This window comes from Neoarius graeffei, chromosome 18 (genome assembly GCF_027579695.1).
Source record: "Neoarius graeffei isolate fNeoGra1 chromosome 18, fNeoGra1.pri, whole genome shotgun sequence".
In the NCBI taxonomy this organism is placed as follows: Eukaryota; Metazoa; Chordata; class Actinopteri; order Siluriformes; family Ariidae; genus Neoarius; species Neoarius graeffei.
The window spans coordinates 26,008,799-26,030,283 of NC_083586.1; the positions used below are offsets into that span (position 1 = coordinate 26,008,799).

At 41.6% G+C, this 21,485-nt stretch overlaps 1 protein-coding gene across 1 annotated transcript in view; it reads left to right on the forward strand.

The window, feature by feature from the left end:
- LOC132866049 (uncharacterized) overlaps positions 1–21,485 on the forward strand; it is a 48,781-nt gene that overhangs the window by 13,172 nt on the left and 14,124 nt on the right. The window contains exons 2-7 of the mRNA XM_060898609.1: positions 10,342–10,381; positions 12,340–12,399; positions 12,484–12,566; positions 12,843–12,892; positions 17,521–17,545; positions 18,906–18,946. Of these exons, the coding sequence (XP_060754592.1) occupies positions 10,342–10,381; positions 12,340–12,399; positions 12,484–12,566; positions 12,843–12,892; positions 17,521–17,545; positions 18,906–18,946 (299 nt within the window). The remainder of the gene's footprint in view (positions 1–10,341; positions 10,382–12,339; positions 12,400–12,483; positions 12,567–12,842; positions 12,893–17,520; positions 17,546–18,905; positions 18,947–21,485) is intronic.

The window sequence follows — 21,485 nt, forward strand, 5'->3', positions numbered from 1 at the left end:
ATTAAGTGTACATTACAATGTAAACGTACACTCAGCGCTTCCAGTTAGGCATTCTCCAGAGATTGTTTACATGATGTTTTGGTTTCCAAAAACAAACTTAAACACAATTGATTGTTTATTTAAACAACTTACCACTTATAAAATGATCGGAGCAGACTTTGCTGTGTTTGGAAGGCTGATAATCCTTGCGGTTGATTCTCACAAGCCATAGATTTCTCCTTTGTATGCTGAGTTTCTCTGTTTGCTCGCCTTCGTGCTCCCGTACAGTGGGAATTCCATAAAAGCTCCGCTTGACGTCATCATCTGACCTATTACGACAGCCGTGAATACAAGAAGTTTGCACCATTGCTAGCTTTAAATAGCCTGCTTGGGTTCTTTTGAAGACTTTGTACTCGCGCGTTACAATGTGTGCTCAGTCACCCGTACGGTAAGCTTGACCCGCAAGATGGCCACCACTAGGGAATCCCCGACTCTGTGACGTCATGTGAAAACTATCTATACCTTTTTGTCGTCACCTCGCGTTGACACTAGCCTCCTTTTCCCAAGCTTTACAATATAACTGACAGCAGAAACCATTCTCAACGTCATCGATACTACCTGCACTTGCATGTTCCCTTTTGTTTGCCGTAGCATATGTTTGCAGCATTGGATTTAATTTCGGTTATTTGATTTAAAACAAGGTCCAGGCAACTGTGGACTATTTAAAGAGAGACATCCTTTCGATTTCATAAGATTGGTGAAATTTAGTTCCCTCTGAAATTTGGTCACTGTGATATGTTTATTTATTTCTGTGGCTGGGAAGTTATTTAATTTGAATGGATTCCTGAGCAAATAATGTGCATGGAATCACTTGCTTTGCGCAGTCAAGCAGACCGAGGAAGTCCGTGTGTGCATGAGCAGGTTTATCTTGACCGTGCACTGACGGTTACATCATCTTGTTGCTAAACGAACAACTGATCACACTGAGGTGCTCACTGACCGCCGATTATTTATTAGTTTGGTCCTGCGTTTCCTTTCCTTTGCCACATGATGTCTTTTCTCACTTTCCCTTAGGCCAAAAAAAAGTGTTTCCGGTAACATGAAATACTAAAATAAAGTCGGTAGGTAGGAAAAAGTTTTTTGTTTGTGTTTTTTTTTCCTTAATTTTTTTTTTTTTTCGAAAAAATTAACACAAGTAAGCATCTTACAAAATAGTATTTTGGCACAGAATCCTTTATACCACACATCATAATAAAATAAGTGTTTTAAATCTTTAAACGAATAAAAAAAATATCGCAAGAGTTCGAGTTATGATCTACGGAAGCGTATTGCTGCCACACTCAAAAAAAAAATTGGCTTAGAATCAAGTAATTACGTGAAAAGATATTGTTAAAGTTATCATGTTTTTACAATATATTTATCATGTAATAACATAACATCACGTAATTTCATGATACGAAATTATCACGTTATTTCATGATATTTTCATGTAATAACGTGAAAACACCTTATCAAGAAATAACGTGAAAATAATGTCCTAGGCTACTTCCATTAAAAGCAGACGGCCTCGCCTAGCCTACTGTAGAACTTGGGTCGAGCAAAAACACCGAGCAAAAACATGGCTGAATCCTGAATGACTCCTATTTGTATAAAAATGGGACTACATAGGTGGCAAAATGTAGTGTTTTTCCCTGCCATGGAAGTGCACTTGTATACTGAAGAGGAAGCAATTTGCATTACAGCCTTGAATGAGGATTCAAAATGGCGCCTCGGCTCAGTTTTCCCTTCCTCCTTCAGTATACAAGTGTGCTTCCATGTTTATGCAGGAGGGCTGATAGAAGTGGCGAAACATTTTACTTTTTATCATTTCTTTCACAACTTGAATGCGTTGAAACAAAAAATTATGACAGACTAACGCCGCTTACACTAAAATATCAAGGGAAATTTGTAATAAAAACTTTATGGTCGGCAATTTCGACGCGGAAATTATCGATCGGTCGGGTTACCGGAAACGCACTTTTTTTTTTTTTTTTTGGCCTTACTGTAGTTGGTCTTTCACGTGCCATTCGCACACTCGTGTCCTCCATTTTTCATGCCCACCATGTGCTGCATGACGTAGTATCTTGAATTGGGTCATGATGAAGCAGGAAAAAATAGTGGAGAATTTTGTTCTATTTATATAAAAAAAAAAGAAACCTAATAAAATTGGAAGTCTGTGATTCGAGTTCAGTACCTTTCAGTCCATTTAAACAAAAATAATTGGGCGTCGGGGAAAATTCTTTTTATGACCTACCCTTGAAAAATCTGAAAGGCAGTCTACCTTTAAAAGAACGGACGGGAGTTTTTCCACCCGCAACCTTGTTCCTAAATTACCCCGATTTGGCGTTATAAAACCGCATTCCTGGCAACACCAGAACACCGGCTGGGTTTTCCCAAATGGATTTTCTCAGCCACATCATACACCAATGCTGATGCCATTGCTTAATCAATTTTTCAGATGAAGCTTTTCATTTACTTGTCAATTATCAGTCTATTTCCTCATCTGTAGCCACAAGCTGTGAGTCATGATGTGAAAGAATGTCATTAACACACACGGTAGAAATGAGATTCCTCCACAGGGTTGCTGGGATTAAGGCCAGTTTAGACTCCTCCGTTGAATTTACGCTGAAATCTGACGTGCACCTCTCCAGAAATCTAACTACGCATCATGGCAATGCAGACCACCAGGATCTGTGATTCGTCAGTCCGCTTGGAAGCATGGCGTTTCCAGCTGCTCTTTTTTTCTCTGCGGAAATCTGCGATCATGATATCGTGTTTTATATTAAGTGTGAGGTTCTATCGCAGTGGCAGATCATTAAAATGACCAGTTTAATGCTGTGGAAATATTTAAACACTGGCGTTATTTTTGTGCCTCATTCCTGAGCATGCAGCGGGACTTCGGCTTCGAGCAACTCCTATTGCTGAATGCAGACTTGTTAAAACACTTCATAACTGCCTTTAGTGAGAATTCTCTTTCTTTATAATTAACCACGTGAAGCTGCTGCTCTTTATTTCCTGTATATTTCACCTGTCTTTCCATGTAGTCTGGTTAACACCAGACCATATCACAAGTGAAATATGGTCTGGAATCCGCCTATTGAATTTCTCGTAGGGGAGGTGTGGTTTACGATTGTCAACGGCCGTTTATTGGACGTTGCGAATGTCTATCATTTGGCGTATACGTAGCCCATGGCCAATCATGGCAGTTGTACCCGGTGACGTAGTTAGAGCGACGAAGAGGCGAAGAAGAGAAGGAAAAACAAAAATAGGAAAACAATGGCACCGAACGATTACTGCCGTTTGTGCAAGACAAATATGAGAGAAGCTGGACCCTCCGCCACCATGTTAAATGTGATCCATAAACAGTCCCAAATAAACTACAAGCTTCCGTTTGTCGAGTAGTACGCGTCACTGTCTTTCCACCCATCCCCACTCTCTGATTGGCTCCCTAACTCAGGCGAGCCTTTAGACCATAGTTTCCATGCTGTCTTTTCAGATCGGAACGATTGTGTAAAGCAGCATGGGATTTCCCAGGCTACTTTCCATGTGCAAAAGCAGTAAATCAAGGTCAGGGTTTCCGCGGAGTCTTAAAAAGTCTAAAATTTGATAATCCTAATTTAAGGCCTTAAGTCTAAAATATGAGCATATTTTGCATTGTAGGTCTTAAATGTAATTTTGTGCAGTCTTAAATCCTTACGTCCATTTACCCCATTGGCTTTTTTTTTTTGTTCAATGCGTTGGTGATATTCATAATTGGTTATATAGGCTAGGCCTACTTGGTATCAGTAGGCTACGCTGCAAACTACAAATGAGACACAGTGGAATCCGGCGTCTAGCCCGGTTGGCATGGTGATGCACAGGGCATGATACGCACGCATTTAGGGCGTATTCACACCTACGTTGTTTGGTCCGGACCAAACGAACCAAATTTCCCTTGGTCCGGACCTTTTGGGTTGGTCTGAATACAAACCACCGAACTCTGGTCCGGACCAAACAAGCGGACCAAGACCGAGCTGCAAGGTCGGACTCGGTCCGGACCAAAGGAACCCTGGTGCGGATCTTTTGGAGGTGTGAAAGCAGACCGGACCTAATCCGACAGTTTTGCTTTTTTGTACCTCGGGAGCTTCCATTGTTTGTCGAGCATTATGGGAAACAGAGTCTTGACACTCCACTGCAAAGTGCAAACACTGTTTCGGTTGTCAAGGGTCGTTCAGTCACCAGTGGTAGGCGAGTACAAAAAATGAGTAGGGGGCAAACGTGGGCCGAGGAAGAAACGCGTACCCTTGTGGATATATGGGCAGATGTCCACATATCTGAGCTTTTGGAGAGAACACACAAAAATGCCGACGTGTTTGCTGTATTCAGTGAGAAAATGAAGGAGAAGGGGTTCACGCGCTCCCCAGAACAATGTCGGCTAAAAGTGAAGAAACTCCGTCAGACCTACATTAAAATCAGGGACATTCTTTCAAAAAGTGGCGGTACTAGCGACGCAAAAAAGAAATTCATCTATTGCGTGAAGAGCCAGAACTGTCACAACATGATGTGCGCTCATCAGCGCTATCCTCCGTAGCCGCCTTGCCCTTTGTCGTCGTCGTTGATAAATTACTTGTACAACAGCATAGTAATCGCACAATTGTGAAAACAGTAAAAACTGGAAAAAACATATAGCTTTGATGACATTAAAAAGACTAACAGCACGGAAAGCCTCCATGACTACTTTTGAACTGAACGCTTTGTGCGCGTGTCGTCTCTGACCAATAGCTGAACGACCTCAGGGCGCGTGGCTTTGTTGACAGATTTTGGTCCGCTTACTAAAATGTACAGTGTGATAGCGAACCGCACCAAAATGAAAAAATTAAAAAAAAATTTTGGTTCGGACCAAAGCAAGTGAACTATCGAACTATCCTGGTCTGAATACACCCTTATGGCCCTTTTCCACTACCCTTTTTCAGCTCGCTTCAGCTCACTTCAGCCCGACACGGCTCGCGTTTCGACTACCAAAAACCAGCACGACTCAGCTCGTTTCAGCCCTGCTTAGCCCCTAAAACTCGCACCGTTTTGGAGTGGGGCTGAAGCGAGCCAAACCGTGCCAAGTGAGGCTGGGGGCGTGAGCAGACACTCCCCTGTGCACTGATTGGTGAGGAGGAGTGTCCTCACATGCCCCGCGAGCGCGCTGGGATCTGTAAACACCGCAAACCCGGAAGGAGAAGAATTACGAATTACGAGAATTTCTGGAGCCTTATGCGCCTCGCCTCATCTATACGCTCTTGCCAGTATCTGTCCGCGTTGTCGGTGACAACAAGCCACAGCACCAAGACCAGCAACACTAATGACTCCATGTCCTCCATGTTTATTGTTTACTATTCGGGTCGTGAGACTACCGCTTAAAAGCTCACTGAATCAGTGACATACAGAGCATCGTGGACGAGTTCGCGGAGCGCAAGGCTCGTCGTATGCCCTTCAAATAATGGGCGCAGTAGGCTATTGATGTTTTATTATGAGCCATGTACAGTATGTCGCCGAATGTTTTTTTGTTTCTGAGTTACATGTTCGTTTGAAGGACTTAATGTACAAAATAACATAGTTGCACCCCGGAGTGTTGAAATTGGTAAACACAGTGCATTCAGTGAGGTTTGCACCGCCCTCCTTTTATTTCTGACTCTTCCTGTCACCGTTGCAGCCTCTGAGCGCTCATTCGTATGCCCTTCAAATAATGTGCGCAGTATAGGCTATTGATGTTTTATTATGAGCCATGTACAGTATCCTAATGTTTTTTGTTTCTGAGTTACATGTTCGTTTGAAGGACTTGATGTACTAAATAACATAGTTGCACCCGGTAGTGTTGAAATTGGTAAACACCGCAGTTGCGGACATTTTGTAGCCTAAAATGATGTTATGATAAGCTTTAATAAAGGGCCCGGTCATTTGCCCCGCCCCCGGCCCGGCTCTGACTTGTTCCGTCACTGTCACTGATGTCACTGTTTGCACTGCTTAACGACATCACGTGACGTCCACCCACTTTCGCTAACTCCACCCAATGTGTCCACCCACTTCCAGCCAGCACAGTTCAGCGCGGTTGTAGTCGAAATGCAACTCCAACAGCCCCGCTCAGCTCGACTCAGCTCGACTCAGCACGGCACGGCTCAGCCGCGTTTGTAGTGGAAAAGCGGCATTAGACAGTAGAGCCTAAAAGAAGCGAGGGAGATTGTCACGGTTTGTAGCAAAATGGGCAAATGCAAGTTTAACGACTGCTGGCTTGAACGCAATGATTTCGTAGACTGGTTAAAACGTGTACCAAACAATCCGTTTGAGGCGTACTGCACATTGTGCAACAGAACACTCAAACTCGGCACCCTGGGTGTAAAGGCACCGGAATTGCACGCGAAAGCGGAGAAGCACCAACCTGCCCATAAAAGTCTGCAACAATCGCATGCCATCACTCAATTTTGTTCACCGTTGTCAGGTCCAAGCACATCTCGAGACGGTGTATCAGCTAACTCCGTGCAAACTGTAACGTTACAACACACAAACCGTACGGAATCGAATGCCTCACCCTCAAGTGATTTGCGGGATGTCTTTGGCTCCACTGCAACTTAGTTCCTCATTAATGCAAGAGCGCACCCTGGGGATGTAATGAGTTCATTGGTGAATGATAATAAATTTTGTTATTTTGAAAGTAATTCAGGCTCTCCCAATTTTCTTTATTTTTTTTTTTGTGCGGCATAAGTCTTAAATTTAACCTGTTATGGTCTTAAAGTCTTAAATTGAACTTGTTCAAGCCTGCAGAAACCCTGAAGGTGTGTTTTCATGCGACAGCACTTTCTAGAGGAAATGCGTATCGTACGTGCAAGTATAAATACTTCACTCTGCGTGAGCATCGACGCCGTACCTATGGCGGATTTGACGCAGGAGTATAAATTAACTTCTCTATGATGGTGTGAGGATCTTGATTCAGGAGAGCATCTGGATAGAGCCAGTACCCTTCCTAAATGAGCGGAGCCAGTTCAGGCACCTTACAAGGATGCGCCCTGGTCTGCTTCCTCTATACCTATGGAGACCAGAAAGCAGACTAAGGACCCACCATAGAGCAGTACATAGTCTGTCTCCACTTGGGAATGTCTGGGGATCCTCCAGGAGGAGCTGGAATCTGTGACGGAGAATAGAGAAGTCTGGGCTGAGCTGCTCGGTTTGTTGCTGCTGCGACCCAGGAAAGGCAGTAGAAAAATGGATTGCTGTATTCTAGATGTTTTCCAGGCTATTTCTAATCGTAATAATTGGGGGGGGAGTGACGTAACACTTTTTTTTAAAAACATTTAGATACGCTGTGTGTATCACAGTATGTATGCAACACTGCGAAGGGTCTAGAACAAGTCAGCACCTCCATAACCACTACTGTGCTCCTGAACTTAGACAGCAGGTTAATTGTGTTGTTGATCAAGTCTGATATTGCACACCACTGTAATGATTAAACTGACTTTTTTTGGTTTTCAGTATTATGTAATAATAAAATGCACCGACATGAAGTACAGTCAAAGCAACCCCACCACTATGTCTGAATCTACGCACTTCTGATATGGCCCTTTTCCACTACCCTTTTTCAGCTCACTTCAGCCCAACACGGCTCGCGTTTCGACTACCTCAGAGCAGCACGACTCAGCTCGCTTCAGCCCTACTCAGCACCCAAAACTCGCAGGGTTTTGGAGTGGGGCTGAAGCGAGCCAAACCGAGCTGAGTGGGGCTAGGGGCGTGAGCAGACACTCCCCTGTGCACTGATTGGTGAGGAGGAGTGTCCTCACATGCCCACACACGCCCCGCGAGCACGCTGGGATCTGTAAACACCGTAAACCCGGAAGAAGAAGAATTACGAGAATTTCTGAAGCCTTATGCGCCTCACCTCATCTATACGCTCTTGCCAGTATCTGTTGGCGTTGTCGGTGACAACAAGCCACAGCACCAAGACCAGCAACACTAACGACTCCATGTCCTCCATGTTTATTGTTTACTATCCGGGTCGTGAGACTACCGCTTAAAAGCTCACTGTTTGCGCTGCCTAACGACATCACGTGACGTCCAACCAATGTGTCTACCCGCTTCCAACCAGCACAGTTCAGCGCGGTTGTAGTAGACTCCAACAGCCCCACTCAGCTCGACTCAGCCCAACTCAGCACGGCACGGCTCAGTCCAACTCGGCCGCGTTGGTAGTGGAAAAGCGGCATTAGTGTGTACTACATGGAAGTACACTATGTACTTAGTTGCATAGTGCATGAACTTCGAAAGGGTAGTGTTCTCAAACCAGATACCGCAAGCAGAAATGACTATCGCAGTATTTGACCATGGTTATTGCGTAACCCGTCAAAAAATATCTGCCAACTCCCCTCCCCCCCACACACACACACACACACTTCTTAAAAAGAATGCTTTTATAATTTTCCTTGCTCGTGTGTATATTTCATGCAGCGTAGAAATTATGTTGCTATTGGCATCAACGACATGCCAATAGCATGTCCAACTGGCTAAAAATGGGTTGGTGGTCCCTCCCCTTCTGCTACGTAGCCAAGATTGCGACCATTGAGGTGTTTTACGTCAGACTCTCAACATTCTGGCCATTTTGAGTACACGTTCTGGTAGGCATGTGTCGATTCACAATATTGGGTTCGTGATTTGATGTTCCCCTTGATGTTTTTCAAAAATATTAAATGAAATTTTATAACCAAAAAAAAGCAACATTTCCCATTCATCAAGTTAAATATTCTTTTTTTTTTTTTAAATAATGAACAATAATTTAAGCCTAGGTCACAACCGGACGTACGATTTTTTGGTCGCCGTAAGTTTCTCTTGCAACCTGAAAAAAATGTAAGCGCCTGTAGAGTTTGTTTGACACGACAAGGAACCTCTGCGGCCAGTCGACGGCTCGAAAATCAGCACGTCACACGCGCGCCCTCTGTGCGTTTCTTGCGTTTTTTTGCACGTAGACCGGCCGTAGGAGCACGTACGGCCGGTTGTGACCGAGGCTTTACCCACATTTGTAAAAGTGGAAGATAAATATAATAGCCTGTTAATGAAAACATTCCTTTCTTTACAAATGAAAAAAGTTAATGACAGGTATCTTTCTTAAAGTGCATATCCTGGACCAATTTTGTTTTTTTTATATGAAGGAATGTCCCTTTACACACTCATCCAGAAGGGTAATTTTGCACAAGGCCATCTGTCTACAGCAGAAAAAAATAAAATAACAAAACGTGTCTGGAAAAATCCCAAGGGAGTCTGGAGCCAGATTCGTGACGTCACCTGCGGAAGCGCCAGCAGGCTGCGAGAGCTTTGCACGGTTTCAGTGCACAGCCTGTGTAGACCAAGCGCTCCCATTTCTCTCTCATTGTCCGGTCTTTTGGGAAACGATGAGTACTAATCCCATCAAGATTGGTGTTGCTACACCCTCCTACAATACATCTGTTAACCGTTTTAATAATTATGCGATAACGTTGAAGAAATTTGCAGAAAACCACCAGGTCGTTTTCTCATAAACGAACCAGCGCTGACGTAGGATTCAGAGGGAGGCGTCCCGCACGCGACGTCACGAAAATCAATGTTTCCCGGCAAATCCAAATGCCAAGTTTTTTCGGAGGTGGACCAATTCGCCTCAAATGGCTTGATTTCAACTGAATTTTTCTGGTATTGCGCAAGGTAAAAAAAATTGTGCAGAATGTGACAGATATTTGACCAAAGTTTAATATAAAACAGGAGAATTACATTGATCTCGCTCCTGAATTTACCCGTGATATGCACTTTAAACAATTATGAACATTTACTGCCTCTCTTTTCTTTCGCTTTCATCAGTCTATAAAACAAGAGCTCTATTTTCTTGTTAAATATATTTGTACAATCAATTTCACAACAGCTATTTTCCGTGTACTTTCTTTCCGTGGCATTTGTGCTGTTATGGTTCCCTCTGCTGTCTAAACAATGTGATTACAGATAGGAAAAACTGAGATTACACTGCTTCGTAATTATCGCCATGCTTTGCCCACCCCAATCATTTTGAATTGTCAGTTTGTATCGCGATGTAGCGTTGCATGATATATCGTTGCATTCCTACCATCCGGGTACTCCGAGTGCGCTCAAAAGGGCAAGTATGAAAGCATGCAAATATAGTCACGCAGTACTTCAGTGATCAACTAAAAGAAGTGTCCATTAGTGCTCACCTTTCGAGTCAGTTTTATGTATTTTGATCCCCTTTGGATGTATACGATCATCTAATTATATAATATAATAGCAACTGAAGATGTGTCTTGTCAACCCTGATTCTGGTTTCATTTTGTTTTGTAGGCTTGACCGAGAAGGATCGTCTAATAGAAGACGTTCATCGGTAGGTACTTGGCACCAGTGTTACTGGTTAGGATCTTTTCATCTTTTTCACGCAGGAAAAGATTGAAATGTACACTTAGCCTCTTTATTTGTCCTGTCCCGATTATAAAATTTCGGCCATTTGATTGCCATTAATGATTTGTCTGTCTTTTCTATTGATTTCATGGCACGCGTATACAAGAATTATTACACCTGGATTTTTTTTCTAATAATGCATTTTTGATCAGCCATTTATCAACATGAGGCATGTAACAATAAATGTGATGATAAATTGTGATACAAATGACAGTTTGAGTCAATGAGATGAAAAAATGACTCCTGATTATCAGGCTGCATAATCTGTTTTTCTGAGCTGTAAATGTGTTTATACTAGGGGTTCTCAGCCTTTTTTTTTTTTTTTTTGGGGGGGGGGGGGTGCTTTTTTCACCTTTATTGGATAGGACAGTGTAGAGACAGGAAATGAGCTGGAGAGAGAGAAGGGGAGGGATCGGGAAATGACCTCGGGTCGGAATCGAACCCAGGTCCCCGGATTTATGGTATGGCGCCATATGGCCCTTTTTCCACTACCCTTTTTCAGCTCGCTTCAGCTCACTTCAGCCCGACACAGCTCGCGTTTCGACTACCAAAAACCAGCACGACTCAGCTCGTTTCAGCCCTGCTTAGCCCCTAAAACTTGCACCGTTTTGGAGTGGGGCTGAAGCGAGCCAAAGCGAGCCGAGTGAGGCTGGGGGCGTGAGCAGACACTCCTCTGTGCACTGATTGGTGAGGAGGAGTGTCCTCAGATGCCCACACACCCCCGTGAGCACGCTGGGATCTGTAAACACCGCAAACCCGGAAGGAGAAGAATTATGAATTGCGAGAATTTCTGAAGCCTTATGCGCCTCGCCTCATCTATACGCTCTTGCCAGTATGTGTCTGCGTTGTCGGTGACAACAAGCCACAGCACCAAGACCAGCAACACTAACGACTCCATGTCCTCCATGTTTATTGTTTACTATCCGGGTCGTGAGACTACCGCTTAAAAGCTCACTGATGTCACTGTTTGCGCTGCTTAACGACATCACGTGACATCCACCCACTTTCGCTAACTCCACCCAATGTGTCCACCCACTTCCAGCCAGCACGGTTCAGCGCGGTTGTAGTCGAAATGCAACTCCAACAGCCCCGCTCAGCACGGCACGGCTCAGCCCGACTCAGCCGCGTTTGTAGTGGAAAAGCGGCAATAGTCAACTGAGCCATATATATATATATATATATATATATATATATATATATATATATATATATATATATATATAAAAATATAAATGGAAGTCTGTGATTTGGATTCAGTAGCTTTTGGTCCACTAAACAAAAATAATGGGTGTCGGGTTAAATTTATGACCTGCCCTGTGTCTGAAATCACTCACTCATTCATACTCGCTATATAGGGAATTACTATATAGAGGACTATATCGTGAACTCATTGATAAAATGAAAAAAAAAAAAAACGCTTTCAGACATTTTTCAGTCTCGGACAAGTGGATATTGGAAAACAGGAAAAAAATGAGTTCAGTTGAAACTCTGTTGCAACAAAATATTAAATACCATGAAACAAATATCTTAAATTCTAGTTTTTACATTAGAATGCTCCTTTAATGATGATTTGGAGGCTGTGATGTTGACCAAATATACCAAAATATCTTGAACATGTTGTGTGTGCTTGTTAGGGAAGCCATCTTCTTGTCGTATTATTTGGCTGGTTCCTGTGAAAGGAAATCTTTGTTTCTTTTTATTGTACAGCTTTTATTTAAAATACTATAAAAGAGCCGGAAGGTTTCCTTGTGGAAGCTTATGGTTAGATTAAGTGGTATAGAGGCATGGAAGGTCCTCATAAGGATAACAATGCAAATGTGCCTTTTGTGTGCACGCGTGTGCATACACAACCATAGTTGCTAACTGTGACTGTGTCCAATACAGATTCTAAAAGCTCCTCGGCCATCTATGAAAGTGTTCGGAAATGACCAGGATGAAAACCAGGTAACTCTGATCTTACTAGAACTGTTCTGTTCTGCACATATATTTGATTTTGCCTATTGACACGTCACCTCTGACATCCCCCAGGAGGAAACTAGATCACTTGAAAAACGGCGAAGTTCACGAAGAGTCAGTTTTGCCACTACAAATAACATTCACGTCTTCCCAAAGTAAGTTGATCTACTTGCATGTTTAAAGGGATCCTCCAGCGGATTTACTTTTAAGCTTATGTTAAGTAAAAGTATCAACAGTCGAACATTCATGTATAAAAATTCATTTTTCTAGAACACTATTTGGTCTCCGAAAACGAATGTTCGGCTGTTGAAATCTACGATTTCTTTTACTTCACGCAAGTTTAAGAGTAAATCCGCTGGAGGGTCCCTTTAATGCTACACTGAGAGTAAAACTAATACTAATGTGTGAATATTTGCTGTTTTAATGTTTAGAGATGTAAAAGCTGATCCTGTATTGTCCCCTATCCAAAATGTGACACATGGTAAGTGATTTACAGAAAACTTTTTATTTAAAAAAAAAAAAAAAAGTGTGTATAAATAAAACACTCCTCTCAGATCTTTGTGTTTTTAACCTTTTTGAGGTCAATATCCATCTTGGTCATTGCTGTATGGACAAAAGCTTGAAGACAGTTTGGATTGGAACCAAATTAAACACTTAAATCAACCAGTATGGCAATGGCATAAGTGGCCTCCACAACACCAGTGCATCAATAAATAAACACAGCTGGCTGAGTTATCTCAGTTTCACCGTCTCTGTAGAACTCCACCAATCAGACCTTTATGGTGAAGTGGCCAAACAGCTGCCTCTCCTCAACAGCACATGATGGCTTCATTGGAGTTTGCCAAAAGGCACTTGAAGTACTCTCGGACAATTAGAAACAAGATTCTATGGTTCATTGAATCCAACAATGAACTCTTTTTAGCCTGAACGGTAAATTAAACTCTTTAGTCTGAATGCCAGACTTCCATCACCTGTCCAACTGAATCCCCACAAAGAAGCATTATAGTGGTGGCATCATGCTGTTTTTCAGGATCAGTCACTGGGAGACAGTGTTGTAGTTGAGTCACTAAACTTCGACTCCCCAGTGTTCAAGTCCAAGTCTTTTTTAAAAAAAAAAAAAAGTCACGTCCCAGTCGAGGTCACTACTGATCTGATTCGAGTCCGAGAACAAGATTCCCACTACACTATTTGACGGTGGCTGTTTTAGCGCCATTAACATTAGTTTGTTCCTGAACATGACATATGAGCAGGTGAATGTGCATTCTCTTTTTGTCCGGGAGTGTGAAGTATTCTGTCAGAGATGGTTGGAAAACAGATGTAAGTGCAGAAGGTGTGTTTATTAATACAAGTGAAGACGGGTAAACAATGCAGACCCGCAGGCAAAATCGTGAAACGGGCGATAGGTTGAGCGAGGCACAAACAGGCTATCGTAGACTCGGCAGACTCAAAGACGAGAAACAGGAAATTGGGGATCAGGAAACCAAACAAGGAAATAAGGCTCAGTAACGTCAGCAATGCAATTCAATACTTCGCAAAGTAAATGTGGTTTTTTTTTTTTTTTTCCACAGTTTTTATATAGGCACGCTGATTGCACCTTAATCCTGTGCAGGTGCGAGTCGTTTATGGCGCACGTGCAAGGGTCTGCTTGGCACGCGTGCACTGTCCGGAGCACACCCGAGAGTCTATCTGATGCACGCACCAAGGCGCGCAGGTGTGACACTTGAACGAAATTAGTACTAAAATGTATCCTAGTAAACTAGACCCACCCGCCTAGCGGCCAAAAATATTTTTGCCTAGCGAATGGGTCTAGCCTCACACCATATAAACAAAAACACCCCGGGCATCAAATCGTGCCCGCCAATCACAACGCAAGGTTTTTGTTTGGATTCTTTGGGCGGGCTTTTGCAGGAGTGACGACAAAGCTGCGCAACGCTGGAGAAAGCGCAGCAGGAAAGATGGCTACCGCTAGTGAACAGCGCGCATTTGACTCCGCTTTGGAATCAGTTTTAGAAGAATTAGACTTGGAGTTTTCGTTGAAACGTGAGCAGGAAGAGGCTCTCCGCTCATTCCTTTTCAAGAAGGACGTTTTCGCTGTTTTGCCGACCGGCTATGGCAAAAGTCTGATCTACCAGCTGGCTCCGCTCGTAGCCAAAAGGATGGGGCTAGTTTGTGCAGTACGAAGAATTAATAAACAGCTTTGAAACATTACTTTTTGATTGTTTCTTATTTTCCCGTTAGTTTAAATTTAAGGGAAATTTTTTCACCAAACACCACTAAATAAAAACTCTCAAACAGTTTAAGCAAACCCTTGAAAAACACTTGGAAAAAAAAGTGTATGTGGTACAGACTCCAAACTTGTGGTCATTATCTCCAAACTTGTTAATATCTTGAACCGGTTTATTAATTAATACGCATTTTGAATTTATTTCAAGGTCTCCCCCACTGCTTTCTGTCGCTCTGACTATGTCACAGTCACTGTTGCGCTGATTGGTCAGAGCGTTGGCCTATACGCACAGACACTTTGAAAGACAGCGGTTTGTTCCTCCTACCCCCTTCGGAAATGTCTACGGCTCGAGGCCAGACTAAATATTCACATTTAGTCTGGCTTGCCAGGCTAACAAAAATGAATGTAGATATAAATATCTTATGCCAAATTATTATAGCATGTTACAAAAAATAAATAAAAGAGAGAAAAAAATCAGAGTCCTTGTCTCCAATTTACAAGTCCTAATGCAGTTAACGCACGAGTCGAAGTCTGAGTCATCAGTACTCAAGTCGAGGCACGAGTCTGATCCGAGTCCTGGACTTGAGTACTACAAGCCTGCCGGGAGCCGTGTTGTAACTGGGGTACAGATGAGTCATGCTACTCTATTAAAGATGAATGTTTTACAATCATCCTGCCACAGAATAAGAACAGTTCAACGAAATCATTAAAAGCCCAATATTGCCATGACTTTCATGTCCATGTATGTAAAGTTCTGACTGCAACTGTACAAGTAGGCTGGGTGTAATAACACACAGGTGAGAGCAATTGCTCGCGACCTGTTGATTTAACCCGTTTGCTCTCTCCATCCAGAGCTGGTGCTCAACTACACCATCTGTCACCATTATCTTGTTTTCTGACTATAATGTGCTTCTGGAGTAAGCAGTATTAAGACTGGTGTTCTCTGGAAAAAAAATTGACTCTTGTGACTAGAGCTGGGCGATATGGCCTAAAAAAATCTTGGATTTTTTTTCACAAAAAATCAGATTTTCAATTTTAATCAGGGTTTTTTTTTCTCCCCCCCCACTAAAATTGCCTTCCACCGCGCCCCATTCTTATCATAAGGCACACAGTTCGAAAATGTGTCAGGGATGGCTGCTTGCTTTACAACCCCGATTCCAAAAAAGTTGGGACAAAGTACAAATTGTAAATAAAAACGGAATGCAATAATTTACAAATCTCAAAAACTGATATTGTATTCACAATAGAACATAGACAACATATCAAATGTCGAAAGTGAGACATTTTGAAATTTCATGCCAAATATTGGCTCATTTGAAATTTCATGACAGCAACACATCTCAAAAAAGTTGGGACAGGGGCAATAAGAGGCTGGAAAAGTTAAAGGTACAAAAAAGGAACAGCTGGAGGACCAAATTGCAACTCATTAGGTCAATTGGCAATCGGTCATTAACATGACTGGGTATAAAAAGAGCATCTTGGAGTGGCAGCGGCTCTCAGAAGTAAAGATGGGAAGAGGATCACCAATCCCCCTAATTCTGCGCCGACAAATAGTGGAGCAATATCAGAAAGGAGTTCGACAGTGTAAAATTGCAAAGAGTTTGAACATTTCATCATCTACAGTGCATAATATCATCAAAAGATTCAGAGAATCTGGAAGAATCTCTGTGCGTAAGGGTCAAGGCCGGAAAACCATACTGGGTGCCCGTGATCTTCGGGCCCTTAGACGGCACTGCATCACATACAGGCATGCTTCTGTATTGGAAATCACAAAATGGGCTCAGGAATATTTCCAGAGAACATCATCTGTGAACACAATTCACCGTGCCATCCGCCGTTGGGTATGGGGTTGCATTAGTGCATGTGGCATGGGCAGCTTACACATCTGGAAAGACACTATCAATGCTGAAAGGTATATCCAGGTTCTAGAGCAACATATGCTCCCATCCAGACGACGTCTCTTTCAGGGAAGACCTTGCATTTTCCAACATGACAATGCCAAACCACATACTGCATCAATTACAGCATCATGGCTGCGTAGAAGAAGGGTCCGGGTACTGAACTGGCCAGCCTGCAGTCCAGATCTTTCACCCATAGAAAACATTTGGCGCATCATAAAACGGAAGATACGACAAAAAAGACCTAAGACAGTTGAGCAACTAGAATCATACATTAGACAAGAATGGGTTAATTTTGAAACTTCCACATCATTGCATTCTGTTTTTATTTACAATTTGTACTTTGTCCCAACTTTTTTGGAATCGGGGTTGTACTTTGGATGGTGTGCTACTGCTGTGGCTGTTTTCATTCTGCTGGGAGCAGCACTTCTCCCACTCCGCTGCGTGCTTCTGTTTAAGGTGTAGGAATAAATTTGTCGTGCTGCTTCCTTTGGAAGCAATCGTTTTCAAACGCACCTTACAACAAGGACTTGTTTGGTCTGCGTCCGACGCCGCAAAACCGAACCAATTCCAGATCATGGAGGAAGTTGCTCCTTTCTTGGGCACGAGTTGCGGCTTTCCCCCAATCACTGCTGTGTTGTTTGTGTGTGTCTATGGCAAGCGCATGGGAGGAAGGCTATAGTGTCAGTGCCCGATCCGTCCCTGTTGCCAGATCTGTTCTGCACATGTGCAGAGGGGAGCGTCGGTGGCGGAAGTTAAAACTGAGAGAAAACCGATTTTCATAAAAACGCATCGTCCTTAACTGTAAATTCGAATTAATCGATAAAATCGATTTATCGCCCAGCTCTACTTGTGACTATATCTTGCTCATAAGTGCAATGTTACGATGTTCAAAGGTTTTTCTGCTCCTTAATTGTGATTTTAAATAATATTCAGAAAAGTTGTATTGTTTCAGTTGAGTTCCCTTTTTTTATTTGCATCCAACAGGAGCCAGTGGCGGACAGAATGAGAAGTAAGTCATGTCCTTAAGATACAGACCATTTCTTAGCTGGTTTCATGGCATCTTGGATGTTTGCCTCACATACCCCATTATTGTACCATGATGTATAATTTTTTAATTTATAGAAAACCAATCATAGTGGTATATGCAAATAAAAAGGAAAGCTTTACCAGCAGACAAGTTTTTTTTGATGCATGTTTGGGGGGAGCGATGTTTGTTTGTGCCATATAGTAGTTCAGTTTCATCTCACAGTGGCCCCTTTTCCACCAAAGCAGTTCCAGGGCTGGTTCGGGGCCAGTGCTTAGTTTGGAACCGGGTTTTCTGTTTCCACTGACAAAGAACTGGCTCTGGGGCCAGAAAAACCGGTTCCAGGCTAGCACCAACTCTCTGCTGGGCCAGAGGAAAGAACCGCTTACGTCAGCGGGGGGGCGGAGTTGTTAAGACCAACAACAATAGCAAGACCGCGAAAGGTCGCCATTTTTAAGCGACGAGAAGCAGCAGCTGTACAAACGCGAAGTCATCCATTATTGTTGTTGCTGCTGCTTCTTCTCCATGTTGTTGTTGCTTCGATGTTCGCGCCAAGGTTTATGCAAACGCAGTGACGTAACTGATGTATACAGCGACGTACAGTAATGACGTGGCTCCTCTTAGCACCCCAGGCTATGGAAAAGCAAACTGGTTCTCAGCTGGCTCGCAAGTTGAACGAGTTGTGAACCAGCACCAGCCCTGGAACTGATTTGGTGGAAAAGGGGTAGTGACAGTAGCTTGTTGAACTGGTTTGAGCTACACCAAATCTGTGACCGTGGTTACATCCAGTTTCTCAGTATGTACTACCGATGGTCAAGTCCCGACTACCCAACTGTAACTGTTGCGCGTTGCGTGTGTGAGCAAGTCATAAGAATTCTTTTCTTCAGTTATTCTGAAGCTCCAGCTGAATTATGGGATGGTGTAGTATAGCTTAGTGTGGTATGTTTGCATACTACAGATAATCTGTAATGGATCATCCGGGTTCTGTTCAATTACTGTTAAATGCCTACTGAGTATTTGGACACCCTACGTACCGCTTTTTGAAAAATGGTATGGAAGTATGCGTATTCGGATCCAGCCATCGTGCAATGAAAACTTTGCTTTGTGATTTAAAAAAGTAAGTTGGTGAATTTTGTTGGCCTGTTTGTTCAGATTCAAACATCTTTACCAGACCTATCTGGCTGATCAGCCTAAGGGTCCTTGCCTTACCATAATACAGTTGTTTAGATTTGGCTATCATCTAAAACCGCCCACCTATCTAATTACAGTTTGTTAATCCCAATGTATGCCTTTATTGCTCATATTTTTGACTATATTTTAACTTGCTCATCTTTTTTTTAATCAGGACGCACTGTTTTGATACCAGTGGAAAACATAAAATTATGGGTAAGTGTTAGTCTGTTAACATCTCACAGTTGTTTCTCAAATATGATTTTATTAAACCTGTCGTGTGCTGTGTGTATACAGAATATGAAATGTATTTATTTACTCTAGTAGCAAGTTTAATTTTGATAGCGTCTTCCAAGGTAACTAGGCTTCTAAATCAAATATAACAAATTCAACATACAGCTATTACCAAACAGACATTTCACAAAAAAAAATTGTAGGTGTCAAATATTTAATATTAACATGCATAAATGGGCCATTTTCAAAAAAAATATACCTATTACGGTAAAGCAGTCTTCACTTATTTTTCAGTTTCTCATCAGAACAGAGGGGTTTAATTGAAAAATGATTCACATAACTGCATAGACAATAAAAACCTCTAAATTTTCATACTGAAGTTTTTATCTTATTTAATAAGAAAAATGAGTGATTTATGTTAGAATTTTTCTTTACCGTTACCAATGCAAAAACTAATTATTCATAATATATCTTACATTCTTGAACTTATTCAGGAATAAATTTTTTCACAAAAATAACTAATTAGGTGTTTAAACAAAAGTATTGAGTACATTATCTGATTATTTTTATTTTTTTATAAATTCAAAAAATACTGTTGTTACTTTAGTTTCTTTACCGTTACCCAAAAACATTTTTGAAAATAATTAGTTCCTAGTGCTTGCTAAAGAGGGGGCTGTTCGACATCCTGAAGTGGCAGGATGTTGGGACTCCATTTTGAATTTTTTTGAGGCAGTGGAGGCTGAAAGGTGAGCAAAACGTCATTAATTACTCGTGTCACACAAATATACGTTCTTTACCGTGATGCACATATCATCTTATAGACATCAGTGATCAAATAAACTATTTGTAGTTAAGTTTGAGTGATGAAATATGAGCAATTATTTGAAAGCATAACTGTCATGCTGTGTTGGAAGAGAATGAGACACCTTTTTACCGTTACCATATACTTTCTTTACCATTACCATTCCTAGTAACGGGAAAGAAACTTTGGTAACGGTAAAGAGAAAATCATGCATACATGTCTGTTTTTCTCTAGATTTCCGGGCCAAATAGGCAAATTGAATTTAAAATAGTTTAAGTCATTGTGTACCAGATGAAGTATAATAAAAGCTTTTTTGGTATGGTTACGGTAAAGAGAGCCACAATTTCAGAAAAATAAATTTTTTTTGTAAAAAATAATAGGAATCTTGCTTTGGTGATTAGTAGGACTTGATTTTAATCAATAGGCAATCTTTTTGTACATTTATAGAAAGAGTGACAGTTTTTTTTTCATTTCTTTACCGTAATTGGTACAATGTTTTGAAAATGGCCCAAATGCACTATAGTTGATGTAAAAATGTTTGTTAGAATTTTTATTAGCAAAGTTGGCAATTCTGTATGGATATTACAAAGAACAAACAACTATGTCTTATGTGCCGTTAATCTCATCTCATCTGTCTCAGCTCAACTAAATCAAAATGACTCCTACAGTTTTAGCGAATCGCTTAGCTTGTTAGAGATGAACAGGGATGAGAGTTTTCCACTTTTCGGCGGATTTCCGCTTCTTCTGAGCGAAAATCGATATTATGCCAAATCCGTTGAGATGTTTTTTTTCCATTGAGGGGGGTTGGGGTATGTTCCTTCGTGATACTCAAGCGTACAACGATGTTACATGTTTACATTTTCGCCATCTTTAGTCTCGCTAAGTCTTGCGGTAGAATACGTGTTATCTACAACGTAATTGGCCAAAACATCGCTGGCGAGAGTATGACAGCCAATCATAACAGTTCTTACAAAAGTACCCGCATCTGTTCTATTTTATCAAAACTTGCACGTTCATCGTCGCTGCGCTTCAAAAATACGTTTCTCTTTCGTATCGGCTTTTTTACTCAAAATGCCGAATACAATTGACAAGCGAGACGAAGCGAAGGTACGTGAAATCGATGCTGGTATAAAAAACAGAGAGAGGACTGACAAGCTTTTGTCTTTGGCCAAAAGGCTGAAGAAGTCGTCGAAATGATTAAATGAAAATGAGAAGTGACTGTGAACTATAAATAATTGTATAAAGTGTACATAGACATTATCCCATAAACTTAGCATTCGTTTGATTTAATACATTGAACATGTATATGATGGTCAGTAAATCTGAATTAATGCTGACAGTTTTGAAAACTTAAATATTTCAAAAGACTTTGAAATCATATGCAACTAATGAGGACGTAGGGTGACTGACCTTTTCTCCCTAAGAAATTTTATTTAATATATGAACATTTTGATAATGAATAAAACTTGCGTTTAATGTGAATTTAGTTTGTCATTTTTGTTGATCATAAATTATAACCATACCCTTGAATGTAGAATGTGATTTTATTTTGAATTCAAACAATACTCCTATTGATTTGAAACATATTTTCATGTAAATATATAAAAAAAGACAACAGATTTTTTTATCTACTACAGCTCAGATTGCAGGAAAAGTGGCTTGTAAGGCCTTATTTTTCAAAATTTTCCTGGGGGTGGGTGGGTATCCCTCCCAGACCCC